Genomic DNA, 22,185 nt, shown 5'->3' on the forward strand with positions numbered 1-22,185 from the left:
TTAAAATTATGAGTTTCTAAGTGTTGATATGTTTTTCACAAATACTTATTATATACAAGGTATTTTCACTATCATACAAGAAAAATTTTCTTAATCCCTGTTGTTATTTACTTTCTAACCCACATATTATTTTAACTTTGTTATTTAATTTCCAAACAAATGGCATTTTTAGCTCTCCTTTTGTTGTTTATTTTTAACTTCATTGCATTCTGGTTTACAAACATTGTATGATGTTGATTGACCTTTTGGAATTTAAGTTTTCTTTTGTGGCCTAATATGCAGTCTATTTCCTAAAGTGTTTTGTTTCTCTACAGACATTTTGCAGTATAAAATTCTATATATCTCAGAGCTTAGAGGTACTAATTGCATTATTCAGATCTACAATGATTCTATTTATATTTTGCTTGCTTGCTCTACCAGTTTCTGAGATGAGTGTGTTAAAATCTTACTAAACTACAGTAGTTGATTAATCTCTCTCTTCCTACAGTCCTGTCAGTGCTTTGTGTGTTTTGTACAGTAAGATGCATATATATTCATGATATGATACCAGCTTCTTACTCTGTTATCTCTTTTATTAGTACTCTTACTTTTATTAATGCATCTTTTCCTTTATGATATTATTTGGTTTAACTTCTATTTCATCAGCTATTAGAATTATTACCAAAATTTTCTATTTACTCATTTATTTTCATTTCTATGTATACTTCCCATATAGTTATTTTATATGTCTATCATGTATATGTTTGTGAAATCGATACAAAATGATTATTTAAAAACTAGATGAATATGAAAAACAGGTTAGAAAATTTGGGAGTGTACTTTTCAAGAGCTGGTATTAAACTCTAGACTGGAGACAGAGAAAATCAGTGAGTTAGAAGATAATATGTAATATAGCAAAGAGAGACAAAGAGATAAAAATATGAAAGGGCAGTTAAAAGAAATAGAGGATGAATTGAGAGGAGTGAGCATGAATTCCTTAAGACCAAAACAGAGGGATCAGCAGGAAAAGACTATATGAAGAGACAGTGACTTGTACAGGGACAAGGGATGAGTTTGCAAGAGAGGTTGTAACTGAGATTCCTGCAAAAGCAATTCAGTCCTTTTGAAAACTTTTGAATGGTTGGCCTAGGGAACAGGGCGATGACAGTAAACTAATCTGTCTTAGCTTGAGCTCTGGGTTAAGTGGGAGAAAAAACACTTTTTGAGAATTCATAATTATGGACCTGCCCTCACACAGGTTGGGGTTTGAATTTATACTCTCATGACTGAAGAATTGAGAAGTTAAGAAATTATCATAAAAAGCTGTTCAAGGATAGTAATACCCTGCAGCATCTGGCAGAAGCAAGCAAACAAACAAAAAACCCTCTCTGAGTGAGCCTCAACTAGGTTGCACAGGATTTCTATAGCTAAAGCTTCACAGAAGATGAGCTCACAATCCAAAATCCAAAAAAAAAACAAAAAACAAAAACATAACAAATCAGGATTAAATCCTCAATTATTTAATATGGTTAAAATGATTAAAGAAAAAAAGAAAGTATTGAAAACAAGAGGAGAGAACATCAGGAAAGAACTGGCAGATGTGAAATCAAATATTTAGAAATAAAAAATACAGGCAGAGACCGACTTAGACTAAATAGAGCTGAAGAAAGAAGTAATGATTTCGAAGACAGATTAGAGGAAATCAGAAAGGTCTCAGTACAGAAAAAAGTAAAAATAAAATAGAGGAAAAAATTATGAAATTAAGGGATATGGGAGGCAAACCTCCATGCAGAAAAATTTCAAATAATTATTTAGATAGTCTCACCTCAGGGGACAGAGCGTAACTTCCCAACCGTTTAATGTGAGCGGTACTTTGTGACTTCCCTCAAAAGAGTATAGTGTGGAAAGGGAGGAAAAAAGTAACTTACATTAGAGCATTTTGACTTCAACCTCTGATTAATGGTAACATCAACACAGGCAAGTTCTTTGACAGCACATCATATCTTGATATGATATGATGAGAATGGTACTTTATATATTTGTGGTCTTCCTCTGAAACACCCATAACCTCAGTTTAGTCATGAGATGGACCCCAAATAAGGAATATGCTACAAGATACTGGAACAGTACTCCTAAAAACTGTACAGGTCATCAAAACAAGGAGTTACAAGATGGTGTTTAAGGAACAATTTCAATACAACCTAGTCTATCCTGATCAATGGAATGCCAAGGAGGGGGCGGTAGTGAGAACAGCCCATCCCCAGTGCAGGGGGTACACTGTCTATGGGGAGTTTAAAAACAATAATAAATCTGATTAAATGTTGGTTTGCTTTTTATAATCACATGCACTGGCAATTCTAAACAGATTCACTAATAAAATATTCTTCCTGCTGGACTAGATTCTCCACAGCCACCCTCTCCCTTCCACTGGCAATGCCATTGATCTTGACTAATATAACTGATAAATTTAATTAAATATTGACCGATTTAAAAATAAGGACAAGTTTCTTTTTTCAAAAAGGTGAAATAAAACCTTTAAATAATAACAAGAGAGGAAAAGGAGGCACTGGATAGGTAAAGTGTGCCAAGATCTATCCTTGTCTTCTTCAGGGAGAGGACAGACTGCAACGAGGAATTTAAAAAGGACTATAATTGGAGTGTGAAATTTTTAATGTGATGTAGTGTATACTGGTTTGTTTGCTGATTTGGTTTAATGTGTTTTGCTGATCATTGATTCTGTTAACCTAGCTTTAAATAAAAGGGCCTATATTTGACTTGTTTTTCATCTAATAATTATCATTGCTTGCATTCGAACTTCCTCTTGTCCATCATCCAATCACCAAGGGACCTAAAAAATGTTGCATTTCAGGTACATCCACATTATTATGTCGCTGGAGACTTTGTTCAGTTTGACTTGATGATCAGATAGCCAGGCCTTAACAGAAATCAGTGGCATTTTCTCACATTGAATCTTATTGTACTTTTACACATAGCTTCCTAGCTCAATTTCAGGGGGCAGGGACTGGAGGATTGGAGGGTTCCCTGGACATCGCTGCCTTCCAGTCTCTTACACGAGGGTCAGATTGTTGAAAAGGCATCTTTGGATGGAAAATTACTTTTTCTTTATTTTTCATGGAGGGGTGCTGCATGGTCCAAGTTACGATTTTGCATCTAAGTACAGTTCTGATTTTAAGAAAACCCAGTATCCAAACAATCCAAAACAAGCTAACTAGGTATCAGTTACACACAAAGATGCCTTGATTTACAAAAGGCTTCACCAAAGGTTTTCTTTTAAATAGCCACCTACTCCTTTACACGTTCCTCATTGTGCTTCAGAAAGCTATTTACAAATTTCAGGAGTCTACCTATTTTATAAAGGCGATTTTTAAACAGTAATAACTCTGATGACAAAAAAACTGTTTTTAGGAAAATTGGAAAATATAAAGATCTTAAATATAAAAATCACCTGTAACCCCGGCATTAATAGTCACCATTCGGCTGTATAATTCCTCGCAGTTTTTAAAAACACCTTATGGATACATGACGTATATGAGTACCGTACACCTGCCACGGTCTATACGGTGTGTATTATTAGAGCTGTGCTTTACCCCTAGGGTTACGTGGATAAGGCGTGGCCATCCGAGGCCCCGCCCACGCGCGGAGGTATGTCCGCGACAGCTGCTACTGTTTATCCCTCGGCCCGGAACTAGCTGCGGAGACGCTGCCTGCTTTTCTCTCGCTGCTCCACCTCCCTAAACTTTCCACTTCCACCAGAGTCCCTTAGGCATCTAGCTGCCTCCAGCCCTCCCACCTTCGGCTTCAGGACGAAAAACTCCCTAAAAGCCGCGGTCAACTCTCGGGAGGAAGGCGGCCGACACTTCTGGAACCAGGAGGCAACGCCCCCAGCCGCGCGGGGCGGCAAGCACTCCCGCGTGGGCGCGACCCTCTCCCCTTCACCCCGCACGCTTCCACCGTTCCCCCCGCCCCCGTCCTCCCGGGACGCGCCGCGGCGGGCACGCGCCCGCCCCCCTCGGGGGAGGCGCGCCGGGGAAGCGCGCGGCCGCGAGCCCGGGCGCCATTTTGGGTTGGGTGCCTGGGCTGCGGCGGAAGGGGCCTACGCGGTGGCGGCAGCTCCCTGAAGGTGCCTCTCGCGGCGACCAGGGGTCCCGGGAGAAGGACGAGGACGGCGCGGGACTGAGAAGGAAAGCTTCTCCCTGGGCAGCCGGAGCCGCGGACGTGGAGCCGCGTTGGCGCCCGCCGTGGGACCAGCGCCTCGGATGCGGGCGGAGCGCGGGGGGCAGCGGCGGCGGGAGCGCGAGGCGCGGGGCCTCGGCAGCCTCATGTGAGAGCCGCAGGACCAGCTGCCCCCGGAGCCCTGGGTGGTGTGGGGGGGAAGCCGCCCCCGACAGCAGGTAACGGCCGGGGTTTGGGGACTGGAACCTCGCTGCGGAGGCGGCGGGGCAGGGGAGGGTCGTGGACCTTGGCGGGCGGCGGGGCTGGCAGGGCGGGCGTGGGACGCGGGGTGGCGGGCGGGGGACGCCCCTCGGGAGCGCCGGGCTGGGCGCTAGGCGGGGCGCCCGGACCGCGGAGCCTGCTCGGGGGCGTTGCCCCGCTGTGCCTGCTTCCAAACATGTCAACAAGGCGTGGAGCGTGCGCGGGGGCCGCGTGCAGCCTCCCCGCCACACCGCCGCGCCCGGCGTCCCGCTTGGTTACCCTGAGTGCGGGCTGGTGGGGCTCTTCCAGGCTCTTCCCCGTGTCAGCTGGGGCCCTACACGTAGCTTGAGTAACCAGGCGCAAACAGACTGCCCAGAGTAGGGCGCAGGGGAAGTGTCAGGGAAAGCCAGTCCGTGGAGGTGGCGCAGGGAGGAGGGGACGTCCCGGCCGTGTAGCAAGTGGAAAACTTGGTCAACTTGGATGTGCAGCCTCGCGCCTGTTTTCGGCGAGAGCAGTCCTTTGAGGTGGGGTTGCAGACAAGGATCAGGTAGCAGGTAATCAAATGATTGGCCTGCATCTTCAAGCTAAGAAATGAGATGACTACTGTTATTTTGCTGGTGATGCCGAATCGAATGGCCCAGATCTTTTAATTGGAGTCTTTTTTCTAACACCTCTGAAATATTTATACAAATGCCATCGACTCGCACTTAACTACAAATGACTGCTAAACAAATTTTCACCACCACCCTGTGCTACCGTCTAGTTCTGAGGGCTAATCTCTTCCCCTGTTTTAGTCTTGTACTCCAGCCAGCGAATGCGCATTAATTTTGTTACTAGTCAAAGCAGGACATAAATGGAAAGGAACTGTGATGCCAAAACAGGCTTTTTACAGCTAAATACAAAGAGGCTTTTAAAATGACCACAGCACAGAGTACTAAAAGTAGTCTTCGACTCTTCATATGGTGACCAAGTTGACTGCTCCTTTCAGAATGTATGGAAATGTGAAGAACTAATTCTGTAGCTCCCTGTGCTGCTCAGTCAGTCTGGAATCTTTCCTTATTAGTTTGCTTTTTGACGCTTTGTAGGAATATCAGTCCCTCACCAAATGCTTTGAGTGGCCTAAGTTGCGTAGATGATTTGGGGCCTGGAGAAGTTGCAGTTTGAAGTGAACTGCGGAAAGAGGCCTAGTTTTGGTGCTCTACAAAGTCTCAGAGACGTTAATCGTTCTCTGTACTCCTGTTCAAATGTAAGAGGTGTCTTCACTTTGACAAAGTAGATGAATAGTCCATTAAAGTAAATTCTTTGCAGACTGGTGGATGCTCTGAAATGTTTACCTTTCTCTATAGCAGTTTCATGTGTAAATAGATTTAATTAAATACTCTTGAAAGCAAGGTAAATTTTTGCATGAATAAATGAGATCATCTTGGAAAAAAAGTTTGACATTGAAAATGTTTCTTAGGTGCCCACTATGCTCTTCTATTTTTATGCATAAATAAGGATAATACAGAGACCATTTTTATTGGCGTGTGGTCTTACATTTTTCCTATTGCTTAATATACTGTAATTTTGACATACTAAGGTTATATATGACAATTTACAGAATTTTGTTCAGTTATTTGTAAACTAGTAAGTACTTAAAATATAGTTTCCTGATTGTATAGTCATATATCTAGATCAAGAGATAACCATTCTTCAGTGTTGGATACTTCTTTTTAATATGTCGACTTTTTTCTCCCCTCAACTTGGAAAGGTATTGAAATACACTTTATTTAAAACAGGGCTGCAATAGACAAAAGAAAGTGTCTGTTGTTAGGCTCAGCAAAGTATTAACAAAGATAACTGTGTGAATAAGACTCATTTTTGTTTATATACTTTATTTCTGGCCATGTACTTCAAAAATGAGTCATTACATCTCTAAGTTGAATAGTTCTGGTTTTAGAAGCCTTTTCTCCAGAAACAGAAGATCTGCATTCTGTAATGAGTAGAAATTATAAAGAGGACTTCATTCTTTTTTCAATCTCTGTATCTTGAAATTCTGAGTAGTGTTAGATAGAAGAGAAATTAGAAGCCCTAGGTAGCAAACTCTTTGTTCTTTGACCCAAATTTTATATGCTAAAATTAAAGTAAGCCTTCAGGATAAGTTAAAGCGGAAAAAAATGGGTCATAATGACAGTTATCTGAACCCCTAGTAGAACATTTCTAGGAGAGGTTTTTTGTTTTTGTTTTTGTTTTTTTACATCTAAGATGACATTGTAGATTTTATTACCTTTTCTCTAAACACATTTTAAAACATGTATTCTTAGATTCACAGGTAAGTTTGTCTTCCATAAAACTACCCTCTTGCCATCACCTCTGTCATTCTGTTTTCTCCCTTCCTCTCCCCCTGCTCAATTGTATATACATCATTTACTTCCCTTAACTCATGGTTGGAAGTAGGAGCATTGGGGAATAGGCAGTTTAATTTATCGCACAGATACTAAGACCTCCTGGGCTGACTTTAATGTTATGAAAACCAGGGTCCTCTGCCATTTTCCTCCAGCTCCCAGTCCTCCTTCACAAGTCTTGCTTGCTGCTAGGTAGAGAGTCTGCAGAGACATACTTGGTTAAGAGCCACACATGTGTGCAGCATTTGTCCCACGCAGGAATCAATTCTTACATGTTCATGTGCCCGAAGGGAGTCAGAGCCCCAGGCCATCCTTTGCAAAGAAAAAAGCTGTAACTGTAAATCAAACCATTCCCTGCCGGAGCTGCTCTCCAGAGACAAAGTACTGCAGGTTCTAAACCAAGTGCTCTGCAGGTCCTCTGCAGCGCCTGCAATGCTTATTTTTCCAAATCAATCAAAACAAGACTTTTTTTAATCTGATGATAGCGTAATTCATTGACATTAAAAGAAATGTGTGAAATACAGAGAAGCATATCGGCAAAAAAAAAAAAATTCACCTGTAATTCTACCACTGTTGTTATCATCCCACTGTTATCATAATACTGTATGATATAATCCCACTATTACAGTTACTATGTTAATGTGGTGCATCTGTTTCCAGTGTGTGTTTCTCATACATGAGCTTGTGTTTTCATACTCACTTTCACACACACTTCCATTTTAAAAGAAAACTAGGATCATTCTTTGCCTTCTGGTTGGTAACCTGTTTCTACTATGTCTTGCACTTGAATGTCTTTAATACTGGACTGCTTTCCTGTACCTGAGTTCCACCATCATTGGTATCTCCTTTTAAAAGCCCTAATACTGCTTAATTCTTCACAAGGGCCTCTGTGTGTTTCTGATAGCCCCATTTTACAAACTGAAGCACAGGAAGTTTAAGTAATTTTAGTTCAATGCCACATAACTAGTGAGGGAGCTGGGAATTAAGCCCAGGAAGCTTGATTCCAGAACCCATTCTTTTTAACCACACTACTATTTTGCAACAACAGCAGAGCTATTCTCAGGCAAACAATAGAATGAAGGTAATACAAATACATAGAATAAACACATACCTATCATTCAGAAATACAACTTAGATAAAACATTGCAATAGCAAGTAGTGTGTTGAAGAAGAAAACACATTCCAGACCAAACTGCACTGGAGGGATGAATTTGCTCATTTTAAGCAGAAACTGGGTCTGGCAGTAACAAATGTCACAGGCTACTCAGTGTAGAAATATCTATTGGCTACTTAATTCTGATCCTTTCTGGAGGTTCCTGGTTCTCTTCCTGCCTTGAACTCAGGAACTCAAATATAGTAGGCATCCTTGGTGACTTTTAAGAAATCTTGAGAGTCACTGTAGGTTCTCTTTTATATTATTTTTAGTTGACAACAATTTTTGAAATACAAACTCTTGGTTTAGTTTCAAAATTATGATAAACTTCTTTCCCAAATAATACAGTACAAATACAAATATTTAAAAACACCTGCCCAAGATTAAGTTAGTAAAACGACAGTTGGTCTCTAGTGGCATTTTTCATTATATATTTTTTTGATAGTCTTGAATTAGTGGTTCAGTTCTGCCTGCATGTTTGTGTTTGCTTTTATAAATATATATATACATATCACAGTGAACTTTGGATTTATTTCTGTTGAAAAGTTAAATATGAAAAAAAATGATGCATTTTTCTGCATAGGATGAAACGAGGAATAGGAAGAGATAGTGACCATAATTCATCAGGAGAAGATACTGCAGAGAAATCCAAGAAACTGAGGACTGCAAGTGAGCATTCACAGACTTGTGACTGGGGTAATCTCCTTCAGGACATTGTTCTCCAGGTATTTAAGTATTTGCCTCTTCTTGACCGGGCTCATGCTTCCCAAGTTTGCCGCAACTGGAACCAGGTATTTCACATGCCTGACTTGTGGAGATGTTTTGAATTTGAACTGAATCAGCCAGCTACATCTTATTTGAAAGCTACACATCCAGAGCTGATCAAACAGATTATTAAAAGACATTCAAACCATCTACAGTATGTCAGCTTCAAGGTAATACTTTAAATCCTTCTTTTTAAAAATGAAGCATATTTAGTGATTTTTGTGTTCTAAACCAGTACATCTTCTCATGCCTTTAAACTGTTGCATTTTTAGGGAAAGTACTTCAAGATTTAGATTGTGTACCTTAGAAGCTGTCACAGATAACTATATTGAGCTGAATTATTCCATTTTATTATGAATTTTAATGATTTCTTAAAAGAGCAGAAGCACAAGGTCCTACTGTATAGCACAGGGAACTATATTCAGTCCCTTGTAATAGCTTATAATGAAAAAGAATATGAAAAGAAATATACATACATATATATATGTATACACACACACACACGTAAATGAATCACTGTGCTGTACACCAGAAATCAACACGTCATAAATCAACTATACTTCAATACAAATAAAAAGTAAAAAAAAATTCTCTCCTTTGTTAAAAAGCACTTATTAGCTCACAATATAATATAAATAAAACTACAGCTGGCTTGCCAAAAAAAGGCAGAAGCAACTGTTAAGTAAACATAAATCATATACCAAAGCTGTCATATTGAATTATGAACAAATCTGAGGCAAAAGAAATATACAATAAAATTGAAATGTGGAGATTTTGACTAAAACTTAATTGCTATTTTTATCTAATAGGGACTAAATTTTTCTTATTGCTGGCTTTGTAATATGAGGTCTTTAAAGAAAAAGGAGATATAGAAACTTTATGTAAAAGGTTTAGGTGTGTGTATTTTAGAGAGAAATTTTAAAAGGTACATGGAAGAATGCCAAGGAGAGCTATTTTTGTTTCTTTTCATTGCCAGCAGGGACGTGTTGGAAGTTAGGCAGGCAGTGGTGAGATAAATGAAGTGGGGTGATTTTTTTGAGATGTCAGAATAGTTTAAGGAATGACAGTGGTTTGTATGAGTACAGAAGCTTGGAATGTTTTGTTTTGAGGATGAATAATGAAATGTGGGCATGTTTACTAAATCCTTAACACACCTGATAATCATTGTTAAAAAGTAACACGTGAAAAGCTGATTTCCCCATATGTAGCTGTTGTTAAACAGGCCAAGTTAAACCCAGATAAAACAGTGTCTCTTAACCCAGAGATCCTTGCCAAAACTGAAGTCTTGTCTGCTTCCAAGACCATCCTTCCTTCTTTTATGGAGATTACCTGTTTATTCTCCTGTATGTGTCCAGGAGAAAGCTGAGGAATGGCTGGGTGTATTATGGCCCTTTTCCCAGAAAACATGAAGAAAGGCACTTGGGACACTGAGTGTAGGATTGCTAGGTTTAGCAAATAAAAACACAGGATGCCTAGTTAAATTTGAATTTCAGATAATCAGTGGATAATTTTTAGTATAAATATGTCCCATTGGACGTCTTGTATATGTGGCAACCCTCACGTATTGTCCCTCTCCCACCTGCCCATGAGGAAACCTGAAGAGCCTTCCCCTTTGGTTTCAGTCATCTTTGAGTTGTCTGAGTGTTCTAATGGTAAATCCTATAAAAAGATGACTGATGCATTAATCTCTTAGGTCTAAAGGCCAATTCCAATTGGTGGATTGGCTGGGTCAGTTAGCCTGTGACACAATTCAGCTGTATCCAACTTGTATGACCTTCACAAAACCATTTGTCCTTTAAGTTTGAACATGTTTATTAGAGATTGTATATTTTCCGAGGAAATAATTTCTCATTTGCAGAAAGAGCCACATCCCAGAGTTCTTCTGGGCTCTCCTGATAATATTTGTGTTTAACTCATCACTGACTATAGGCCAAAGAGGCTTGTAATCGGAGTTATTAGTGTAGAACAGTGGTTCCCAAAGTTTATGTGCATCAGAAACTCCTAGGGTGCTTATTAAAGCAAAGATTGCTGGGTGTCAGCCCCAGAGTTTCTGATTCAGGTGGTCTGAATTGAGCATGAGAATCTGCATTTCTGACAAATTCCCAGATATTGTCAGTGCTGCTGACCCGGAACCACAGCAGTTCTCAAAAGAACCACTGGTGTCGAGAAACTTAGCCTAAGGGTAATGTTATAAATAGCTCTGAAACTGTAATATAAGTCAGTACATCCGTATTACAAGTTCCTCAGAACATTTTGGGGTTAAGGTAATGTACATCAATCTGGAAGTTAAAGTGATGATACTGTTTTTAACAACTTTGTTAAAGATGCCTTTTAGCCCAGGGAACAACTTCCTTTTTGATAGACGAGCTCCCTCTTAACTCCTTAAGGGTGTTTTGGCCATATTACCCTTCCCCTAGGAAATGTCTCTGCAGAAGAAGTACAGCCACTTCTCATTTGGTTCCAATTTTCATGCTTGACTAGTTGGAGGCCCTCATTTTACTTCACATTCATCTTTCTATTAATAACGTTGATGGTGAAGTACCAGGTTGTGATTCACCTGAACCTTCTGGAGAAATATTTGTTCGGTTTATTTTGAAACATTTGTACCATAGACACTGTACCTTCTGATCTGATCCACTATCAAATACAGAATTATTTTTCAAAGATTATAAATTCATGTTTCCATTAGGTTATATAGTCAGGCTTGAAATAAATAAGCTTAAAAGCCAAGTCCTTTCAACATTAAATATATAACCTATCATAATGAAAGTTAAGTCTTGATAATTGCCCTTACAGTTTTTCAGGGGGATTCAGAAAAGGCCGACATCATATGTAAGGGTAGTTGATTGAAAGGATAAATATTAAATCTTTAAATTATAATGGAATAAACTAATGACTGTGTTTCCTGCCTTTTTGAAGTTAAAAAATACACAGAGAAATGTGACCGTATGCATGCATAAAGGATGTTGTATTTTCCCAGGTGGACAGCAGCAAAGAGTCAGCTGAAGCAGCTTGTGATATATTATCACAGCTTGTGAATTGCTCTTTAAAAACACTTGGACTTATTTCAACTGCTCGGCCAAGCTTTATGGATTTACCAAAGGTATCTGCTGGTTTTGTTTTATTAGCTGTTAATGAGAAATCCAGTGGAACCCTTACCCACTTCTTGCACTGATAGTGAGGGTATGAGAAAAGTACTATATAGAATGGAAAACCAGTGCCTGTTTAGAATGTTAAGTTATGTGATTTTTTAGAGAGCTTTTCTTTTTTTCCATCACCTTGTGCTTCTTATGGGTAATGTTAAATGAATGAATTTGCAGAGGATTCTGTAGGAAGTACTAAAAGAGACTGACTAAAATTGAGAAATAAGTATATTAGAAAAAGGACAGGATACATGCTCCGTTTTGGACTTTCAGAGCAAATTGGTGAAATTATAATCAAAGAAAAGTAAACAGTGCCAGTATTGAGAGCAGGTATAGCCTGCTTGTAATATCTTCTGGTGAGTGTATAAAGGTTTATTCTTCAGCAGAGTTGGTACAGCTTGGATTAATTTACAGATTTTACTTACAGAAAACTTCTTTGGTGAAGAGTTAACTATTTATATTTCTATATATGTTCTAACATGATCCTGCATGTCATTAGAGATAGTCTAATAACTATTCTCTTAAAATAAAAAAAATAAGTATGTGGTTTTTAAAAAGGCAACTGATAAAGCCCCCGAGTATGTTCGCTAACGTTCAGTAGGTTAGTATCCAGCAATAATTTGTAAAGTTTTTTCAGAGCTCAAATACAGGCATGCCTTTAAACACCTAACTGTTCAACTGATAGGATGATTCAGGAGGGAGTACAGGCAGCCCTCCCTTCAGGTGCTGCGCTGTTGCAGCGCTTCCCAGTAATGCGTTTTTGCAAATTGCTTATATGAAAACCCGTCAATTCTCATTTGTAAAAACTGAAACTTTTTTTTTTTTTCGCTTTTCAGTCTCACTTTATCTCTGCACTGACAGTTGTGTTTGTAAACTCCAAATCCTTGTCCTCACTTAAGATAGATGACACCCCAGTAGATGATCCATCCCTCAAAGTACTAGTGGCCAACAACAGTGATACACTCAAGCTGCTGAAGATGAGCAGCTGTCCTCACGTCTCTCCAGCAGGTATGTTGCAGTTTTTGCCAGCTAATTTTAGTAAAATGTATTGATGTATTTATCAAAGTAGGGGGAACTATGATCATTAACTTTGAAGGTGGGTTAATAGGATTATTTCCTATTCCATAAAATGTTTTTGATGTCATAATACAATAGTGTAAATTTTGTAGCATTCCTAGTCTAGACACTTACTTTCAATTTATTTTCTAATCTTATTTGGCAATTTATGTCCAGCCTGTGCTAGAAAATGCATAAATTTAAAAAATGAATGACACCTGTGCAGTCTGCCTGAGGTGCCCCTTTCGGTAAAATAGAATTTTCTCTAATTGTGGCTGAGCTAACAGGGTAGGTTTTGAGTCAGAGCAACCTCACAGTTGCTTTTTTCTGACTATGTAGAGGGAGAATAGTTGTGCTGAAGTCGTTGCCTTACATTTTGCAAGATAATGCTGTTTCTAAGTTGAATTTTGGAGCTAAGAGCCCATCAAATGGAGGAGTAGCGTTACAAAAGCTCTTTCCAGCTTCTCATACAGAATTTTCTAAGTATTACTACAGTACTCAGTTTGAGATCATTTAGCCTCCAAGTGGTTTGTATTTTTTTTTTTTTTTTTTTGGCGGGGGTAGGTAATCAGGTTTATTTATTTTTTATTTATTTTTTTAGAGGAGGTACTGGGGATTGAACCCAGGACCTCATGCTTGCTAAGCATGCGCTCTACTGCTTGACCTATCCCCTCCCCCAAGTGGTTTGTATTGTGGAACAAGTATAAACCCCATACTTTGTCTTGGTCTGATGCCTTACTCCTGATTCACCCTCCCAACACTCTGGCTGTATTATTTGGGAGACCTGTTTTGATCTCTTTACAAAACATTTCCCACCTTGTCACCGTAACTGAAGCCTGGCCTTTCCCCAAGAGAATGATTCCCTCTAGGATGGAGAGCACTTGCTGTCCTCCCACGTCTCCCACACGGAGGGGCTGGTGATGGCAATGGCAAGGTCTGTTGCAGTACTTTCCTAATTTTTTCTGCCACTTCTAAATCATCACTGAAGGTGATAATTTAAATGAAATAGAAGTTAAGAAGAATGGGTTTTGCAGTTCCTTCTTCTGTGACCTTGGTCACAGTTTACCATCTACTGTATAGGTTTCCTATGAGTAAGGTCCATATTTCATAGCTTCATGGGGTCCAAAGTTCTTTGTGTCCTGACCTCTACCTGTCTCTGTAATCTTGTTTGCTTTTCATTCACGTGCAGCTTTTATTTGAGCCCTGTGTAATGACAGTTCTTTGTACATGTGTAAGGTCAGTACACTGTATCTTGTGGAACACCTTAAAAAATTTTTTTTTCACTTCATCTGGCTAACTCCAATCCGGCCTTCAAAATTCAGTTCGTGTTCTGATTTTGTTCCTGTTTCCTCCTCTCTGGTTTAGACCCCCACCTGCTGTTTCCATAGCATTCTGAATGTAACCTGCAGCACTTAACCACACTGTATGGGAGCCTTTGGGTCTCTGGTTTCTCTGTGAAACTGTGCGGTCATTCTGGGACAGCCCATGTTCATCTATTTTTGTTAAATATCTACATCAATTCTCAGTACAGTATGAGCTTGTTTGGTCTTACCAAGCTTTAATGGTTTCCAGACTAGTTGTTTAGGAAGGGAAGAAAAAGAGCACTTGTAATACTTTTTAATTTAGGAGTATAAACATACAGAATTTTTATTTGAAATAACTTGTGTATTTTCTTTCCATCCATATTTTGCATATTTAGACAGTGTCTTTCTCTAAGTTGAAATTAAGGACTATTTTCTATTCTGCTTTCTTCACGAAACATTTTTATCAAGCTTTTTTCCCATTTCATGTAGTCCTTATAATTGTCTATATTACTGGACCTCTAAGCATCATTTGACATTAGTTACTGTTACTGATTTTCACTCTTCCTCTCTTAAGTGTCCCTACTGTTTCCTTTGCTAGTTTCTCTTTTTATTCCTTAAATTTTGGTGTTTCACTGTGTTTTGTACTGGGTTCTTTATTGTTTTACTCTGTAAACTCAGTGGGCTGTGTCATCATCATCAGTGGCTTCAGTTTTGTTCTGTATGTTAACACCTCCTACTTTTAGTGTTTCTGAAGCTCCAGAGCTGTGTTGAGATGCCAGTGGCCCACTGCCTGTAGAATGTCTCACTTGTACTTCAGACTAATGAACTTTGTTTTCCCCCTATTGAAATCCCTTGCTTCTCCCTTTTTACTGTTTCAGTAAATGGCACCACCCATTTGGTTGTCAAGGACCTGACAGACACCCTTGATTCCTCCTTCCCTTACTTTCTACATCTCTTTAGTCACTGATGTCTAGTGAGTCCATCACTGAAATATGCTTTGAATCTGTATGCTGTGGACTGAATGTTAGTGGTGGTCTCCTCCACCCCTCACCCCCTGCCCCAGTTCACATGTTGAACCCCTAACCCCCAGTGTAATGGTCTTTGGAAGTGGGTTGGGAGGTAAGTGGGTCATAAGGGTGGATGAGTGTCCTTATAAGAAGGAATAGGAAAGATGATCTGGTTTCTGTTTCTGCCATGTGAGGACACAGCAAGAAGGGTGGCCATCCACAAGCTAGGAAGAGTTCTGGCCCTCGCCAGAACCCAGAACCCAGCATTTCTGGCACCCTGAGCTCGGACTTCAAGCCTCCAGAATTGAGAAAAATATTTATAGTTAAAGCCACTCAGTCTGTGGTATTCTGTTAAGCAGCCAAAACTAACATAGTCTGCCTTTCTTCTTCACTCTGGTGTGGCCTGTAATCTTTGTGAGTACCCTTTTAACTGATTTCCTGACATGCAGCTTTGCTCTTCTCTAACTTGATTTCCATGCTACAGCCAGAGTAATCTTCCTCAAATATAAATCTGATTTTTTTCCCCCTCCAGTTTGCTTCATAACTTCTCACTATACTTTAGATGAGATCCAAACTCCTTACTGAGGCTGACAAAGTCCCATAGTTGCCTGGTCCTGGTCTCTTGGACTTCAGCCTTACATACTGTGTGTTGAGCACCCTTCATTTCTGAGAACGCTTGTGTTTTCTTCCATGTCTGAGTGTTCCCACAGGAAATTCTTTTCACTCTCCCTTTCCACTTTTGCGCTAGCTTGGTCTTTCTAATTCTGTAGGTCTGTGTTAGTTCTGGAAATTCCTCCTTGATTCCCTTGTTACTGACTCCAGGAGCATTCTTGTTTAATTATCTGCTGGCTAGCTTCTGTTAGGATAAGGCTATCTTGTTCCTGTTGACATCCTACCACAAAAGGTTAACGTAAAAGACACTCATTAATTATCAGCGGAACTAATGAACATTTAGCTACTTAGTTTTCTGTCTTGTTGATAAGCCAACATTTGCCTCATAGTTCTTCTACGGTTGAATACATAACTTGTTTCCACATATTTGCTGTGATTTAAAAAGTGAACTATTTTGGCAGATAGTTTGCTTCTGTTAATTTCTTCCTCTGGGCAAATTATTAAGAAGTGGGAGAAGTAGGTCAAAGGGTTTGGATTTTTTTTTATGCTTCTTGCTGTATTTTTTCCAAAATGAATTTTATGAACCATACACCACCAACAATGGATTTCTATACCAGTTTTCTAACAGCTTTATTGCAATATAATTCATATATCATACTGTTGACAATTTCCTGACTTTTAATGTATTGACAGAGTAGTATCTCCATCACTGCAGTCAGTTTTAGAACACTTTTACTATCCCAAAAAGACACAGTGTACCTCTTAGCTGTCACCACTCCCCAAACCCTCATTCCAGCCAGCCCTAGGCAGTCACTGATCTACATTATGACGCTGTTGACGTTCTGGTAAATGGAATTATGTGTGGTCCTTTGTGACTGGCTTCTTTCACTTAGCATTATGTTTTCGAGGTTCGTCCATGTTGTAGCATGTATCAATATTTCATTTTCTTTTATTAACAAATGATATTCCATTGTATGGGTAATACCACATTTAACTGTTGATCAGTTGATGGATATTTGGGTTGTTTCCACCTTTGGTCTACAATGATTAATGCTGCTTTGAAAATTACATGCAAGTTTTTGTGTGGATGTATGGCTTACTTTCTCTTGGATGTATAACTAGGAGTGGAATTGCTGAATCATAGTTAACTCTGTTTAAGCATTTGATGAACTGCTAGACTGGTTTCCAAAGCAGCTCACCATTTTATACTTTCACTAGCGGTGTATGAGAGTTCCAACTTTTCCACATCGTCATCAACCCTATTTGTCTTTGTGATTATAGCCATCTTAGTAAATACGAACTGGTATCTTACTGTGAGTTTGATTTGTATTTTCTTGATGACTCAAAATGTCTTTTCACATGCTTACTCACCATTTGTATATCTTCCTTGGGGAGATGTCTACTCAGATCCTTTGCCTATGTTTTATTTAGGTTATTTGTCTTTTTATTACTGAGTTAATAATAATTTACCAGTTTTAGCTTTGTCACTATTTTCCGTTAAGTATTTAAACACTTGTAACTGTGTGTTAGTTTTCTATTGCTGCATAACAACTACAAGTTTAGCAGCTTAAGCCATCACCCATTTATTAGCACCTTGGTTTTATAGGGTTAGAGCTGGAGGCTTGGCTTAGCGGGCGTCCCTGCTTGCTTAGCCAGAGAAGCTCTGAATCTGACTTCTGCAGCTTATGCAGCCAACCAGGGAAAACTGCTTTGATAGGGCTCTTGAGATTAGATTAGGATCACCTGGATGATCTATTTTAAAGCTAACTGTGCTATCTATAGCATAACATAATCATGGGAGTGATCGTCTTATCACGTTGTCAGGTCCCAGAGGTTAAGGTGTGGAATCTTGGGGACAATCTGAGAATTAATGCCAGCCACACCTGTCTTAGTAGTTACTAAATGACATTCAAAGTTTCTTTTATTTGCATCTTTGGTTACCGTTTCCCACGTGTTTGTTTTCTTTTTATATCAGACTTTATGAGATTGTGAAGAACAGAGATGTGTACAGGTTACCTTGGATGATCAGAGTTTATTTTCAAAGTGTATACATGTACCTTGTGGAGAACAGAAACTTTGCAGGGGCTAAACAGTAAAGCACGGGTGTCTTTTAACTCCCTCTTCTGGTGACTCATACTGGTGATTCAGTTTCTCTCTTCACTGATTCTGTTGCCTGTATTCTGCTAATAAAGTTTCGGCTGATTGGTGACCTGGGTCTTGTCACTTCATGTGCAGTAGGCGAGCGCATGAACGTTTAAGTCATTCAGTCTATTTAAATTCCAGCTTTGCTGTCTTTAGCTAGCTGCCTCAACTTCAAAATAGAAAATTATTTTTCTAGATTTTTTTGAGTATTTGTTGGATAGCATATCTAGTACCTGACATATTATACTTGTACAATAAGTAGTAGATAATACGATGTATGTTTTGTTACTCCTATCCTTGTTTCTAAATACAGGAAAGAAATGGTTTAAGTGAGTCATTTATCAAGTATCACGGTGTCTTTTTGGGGCAGAGTTCTTACACTAGGCCACTTCAGAGATCTGATACTGACCTTTGGTAGAAGCTGGTGCTGCTAGGGGTTTTGGGCAGTTTTGAAGCATAGTGCCCTAAGTATAAGGAACTATTTAAGGAATTGCTTTTTTGAGTATGAAAGAGCTCTAAAAGTCATAATGTATATTTCCATTAATGTGAATTAAGTAGTTATCTTTTGCCTCATTTATCTAGTGATATCTTGGTACTTTTTTCTTAGAAATTTGATAAGCTTACTGTATTATTATTATTAGCAGTTAAACTATTTGCTTATTTGATGGAAATCTTTTTAATCTTCCGAATTTTTATTTAGTTACATAAATCATATTTTATATGGTTTTACCTTATTGTTTTAATTAGGATTAGGTTTTGAATTTCAAAAAATGTCTTAGCCTCTGTTGTAATGATCATGTAATTTTTCTTGCCTAACTTATAAATTTAGTATTAGTAATCATTTTTTTTAATATGACATTGTCCATGCATTACTAGGATAAATCTTAGACATGGTATATTTTTAAATGACAGTTACTAACTTATGATTTTTCTGAATTGATAAGTTACTTTCATTTCTTTTAAGGTATCGGATTTAGAATTGGTCTCATTTTCTTACAGACTTAGTAATAGATTTTTAAATGTGTGTGACTTTCTGCTGGTTCAGTCAAATTCAACTAAATTTTAAGCTGTGTAGCTTTGAAGTAAGGGAAGTGTAGTAAAATTATGTTGTGGGACATGTACTTGATTAAATTTTTGAACAGATGATGAACTTGAATAAAACTCTATAAATAGGTCTTTTTTTCTTCCAAGGTATCCTTTGTGTAGCTGATCAGTGTCACGGCTTACGTGAACTGGCCCTGAATTACCACTTGTTAAGTGATGAACTGCTGCTTGCTTTATCTTCTGAAAAACACGTTCGCTTAGAACATTTGCGCATAGATGTGGTCAGTGAGAATCCTGGACAGACTCACTTCCATACTATTCAGAAGAGCAGCTGGGATGCTTTCATCAGACATTCACCCAAAGTGAACCTAGTGATGTATTTTTTTTTATATGAAGAGGAATTTGATCCATTCTTTCGGTATGAAATACCTGCCACCCATCTTTACTTTGGGAGATCAGTAAGCAAAGATGTGCTTGGCCGTGTGGGAATGACATGCCCCAGGCTAGTGGAACTAGTCGTGTGTGCTAACGGATTACGGCCGCTTGATGAAGAATTAATTCGCATTGCAGAACGTTGCAAAAATTTGTCAGCTATTGGACTAGGGGAATGCGAGGTCTCCTGTAGTGCCTTTGTTGAGTTTGTGAAGATGTGCGGTGGCCGCCTGTCTCAGTTATCCATTATGGAAGAGGTACTAGTTCCTGACCAAAAGTATAGTCTGGAGCAGATTCATTGGGAAGTGTCTAAGCACCTCGGCAGAGTGTGGTTTCCAGACATGATGCCCACTTGGTAAAGACCAAATGACGTAGGACATAATGAATACAGCACCTTAACTTTTAGCATATTGTATTATGGTAAGTTTATTTCTTGTAGGTCTGATGTAATTCTACTATTTTGTGGCACAGAAATTTGATACCTTTATTGAGTATATAAGGATTGTTTTTTGGAAGACCCATGGACCAGTTTTGGTCAGAAAACTGTTTCTTCAGCCTAATAGCAGTCAAATCTCAGAAGATTTAAAAAAGTGATTCAGATCTGAAAGTAATAACTAGTAATAAAGATTAAACATTTTACAGTCTGAAGGAAGCAAAATATATAGTGAGTACTAATAGGTTTTCTAAACTGTTATGGTTCTCTATGCAGTTTTCAAAAATGTAAACTTGACATTTTAGGGTCTTCAGTTATACATACACCTGTTATAAGGTGTTTAATATAGCTCAGGAAAGTGAGCATTTTGTGGGAAAAATGTAGGGTATACCATATTTAATGAAAAAGATTGATTGTTCTAAAATGTTACAAAGCTGTTTAAAGAGGTATATATAATTAATTGGAACACTTAAAGAAAGCTGATAAATGTCATATGATGGTTATTATAGAAGGATACTGAACAGAGCCAAGATCAAATTAAAAGAAAATACATGGAAGGGAGGCAGTGTTTAGCTTTGTATAAACTTTCAGATTGCTCTATAATCTGCTAAACTATATCAGTTATTTTCTGTGACACATTACTATGTATGTGGCACTTTGGGCATCATATGTAAAGTAAGGAATGCTTTACCAATTCTCCTTGGGTTCATTTTGGTTAAACTAGTTTTGAAGTATTGTACAATAATTGAAATGAGAAGTTTACCTATTTTAAAAAGCCAAATTGAAATAACGGTAGAACTTTAAACCGTTCATAAATTGTTTTCATGAAAGAATATTAGTCTCCAGTGAATTTTAGTGATGGCTCATTTTTACATTTTGGAATTACATAGTTACATAAGTAGAATTTTTAAAAATCATAAAAGGAGCACCAGTGTACAGTTCAGCATAAATAGTAATTTTAAGAGTATATATTTAAGTTCATAATCATATTTTTGAGTAAATATTGCTCAGTGGACTGGAAAACTTTAATAGAAAAATGTCTGCAGTTTTATGATAATTTGGTTAAACTGATATATTATTTAAGTTAGGTAGTATTTTTATTACTTTCATATGAATAAAGGTAATCCATACATTGTAGAATCTGTAAAAAAAAAAAAAAACATTGAGTTTTGGGCCATATTTAGTTTTTAGATATTATATAAAATTTGATTCTTAGCACTAGTGCTGGCAGATATTAGCCTCCTAAGGGAGATCAGAAATGACGTACCCCCAGTGGAATATATTAACGCTGGAAACTTGGAAAGCAGTTTGGTAGATACAGAAGCTAAGAGTCTCATGGGTCTAATCTGTTTTTAAAATAGATTACCTTCCTAAGAATAAAGTAAAATGTGATTTTCTACATAATTTATGTTTTCAAAAGTGATGGTATTCTGGCCACAAATATATAGAAAAAAGGCTGATCCAGATGTGGAAATCAAAAGCAATTATTGTAATATTCCTCCCTCTTACTGAATAGTAAAATGTTCTGCTTGTACAAGAAATACCTGTTTGTGGATGAAGCTTTTTTTTCCTGGAACAACTTTGGAAAATGGGTTGACAGTACATAATCAGTTCTACTAACCAAAGCTTTATTTGGAAATTTACTTTTTTGTACAAATTGAATTATATAATGCTTGAAATACTTTTAGTCACTTTATAAGCAAAATGCATAGCTCTTAATATGTTTATACTGTAAAGTATATGTTAAATGCTTTTATCAATCTGAGAATAAAGATGCCTACTAATGCTGTTGTATTACTAGTTTTTTAAAACTACCTAAACAAATGTACTTACCTGATTTTAAAACAGGTTCAACTTAATAAATTTTTGGTTTTAGTTTCAAATCCATATTTGATGGATATAATGTTTAATATTAAATAATATTTATGGTAGGATGGCTTTTTTAAGATATAAGATTAGGCATTTAGAATAAGAATTTATAAAGCATTTTTTAGAAACCAAATTTTAGGGTCTTTGAACCCAGCTAGCCTTTTTAGAGAGTAATGTCTTTATATAAATCCATACATTCAGAATCGTTTTTAAGCTATTGAAATTATTTTCATCTCCTGTCTTAATAGCGTCCATAAACAAACTTCGATTTACCTTGGTAATCTGGGCTATTTTTACAGTATTTCCTGCCAGAAAAAATAGGTGTGACTGAAGATTAATTTACATTTATGGGAAAGCTTAGACTAGAATGGAGGGGTTGGTATGAAGAAGGCTCAGGCCTGAACTAGGTCCTTTAATAAGCTGTAAGT

General features: G+C 38.1%; 1 protein-coding gene across 2 annotated transcripts; it reads left to right on the forward strand.

The window, feature by feature from the left end:
* The first annotated feature begins 3,823 nt into the window (after positions 1-3,823).
* On the forward strand, positions 3,824-21,677 carry FBXL3 (F-box and leucine rich repeat protein 3). Of its 2 annotated transcripts, none has more exons than XM_032496857.1 (5): positions 3,824-4,391; positions 8,534-8,885; positions 11,696-11,818; positions 12,695-12,866; positions 19,171-21,677. In XM_032496857.1, exons 2-5 carry the CDS (start codon positions 8,535-8,537, stop codon positions 19,812-19,814), a joined length of 1,290 nt encoding a protein of 429 aa, XP_032352748.1. In that variant the 5' UTR covers positions 3,824-4,391; position 8,534; the 3' UTR covers positions 19,815-21,677. The 2 variants fall into 2 exon arrangements, with proteins under 2 accessions (XP_032352748.1, XP_032352747.1); XM_032496856.1 differs by lacking the exon at positions 3,824-4,391 and adding an exon at positions 5,499-5,659.
* The last annotated feature ends 508 nt before the right edge of the window (positions 21,678-22,185 follow it).

Source organism: Camelus ferus, chromosome 14, assembly GCF_009834535.1.
Source record: "Camelus ferus isolate YT-003-E chromosome 14, BCGSAC_Cfer_1.0, whole genome shotgun sequence".
Taxonomy (NCBI): Eukaryota; Metazoa; Chordata; class Mammalia; order Artiodactyla; family Camelidae; genus Camelus; species Camelus ferus.

Coding starts and splice junctions, on each gene's coding strand:
- FBXL3 (XM_032496856.1), top strand. Junction 8,886..11,695: donor TACAGTATGTCAGCTTCAAG/GTAATACTTTAA, acceptor GTATTTTCCCAG/GTGGACAGCAGCAAAGAGTC. Junction 11,819..12,694: donor GCTTTATGGATTTACCAAAG/GTATCTGCTGGT, acceptor TTCGCTTTTCAG/TCTCACTTTATCTCTGCACT.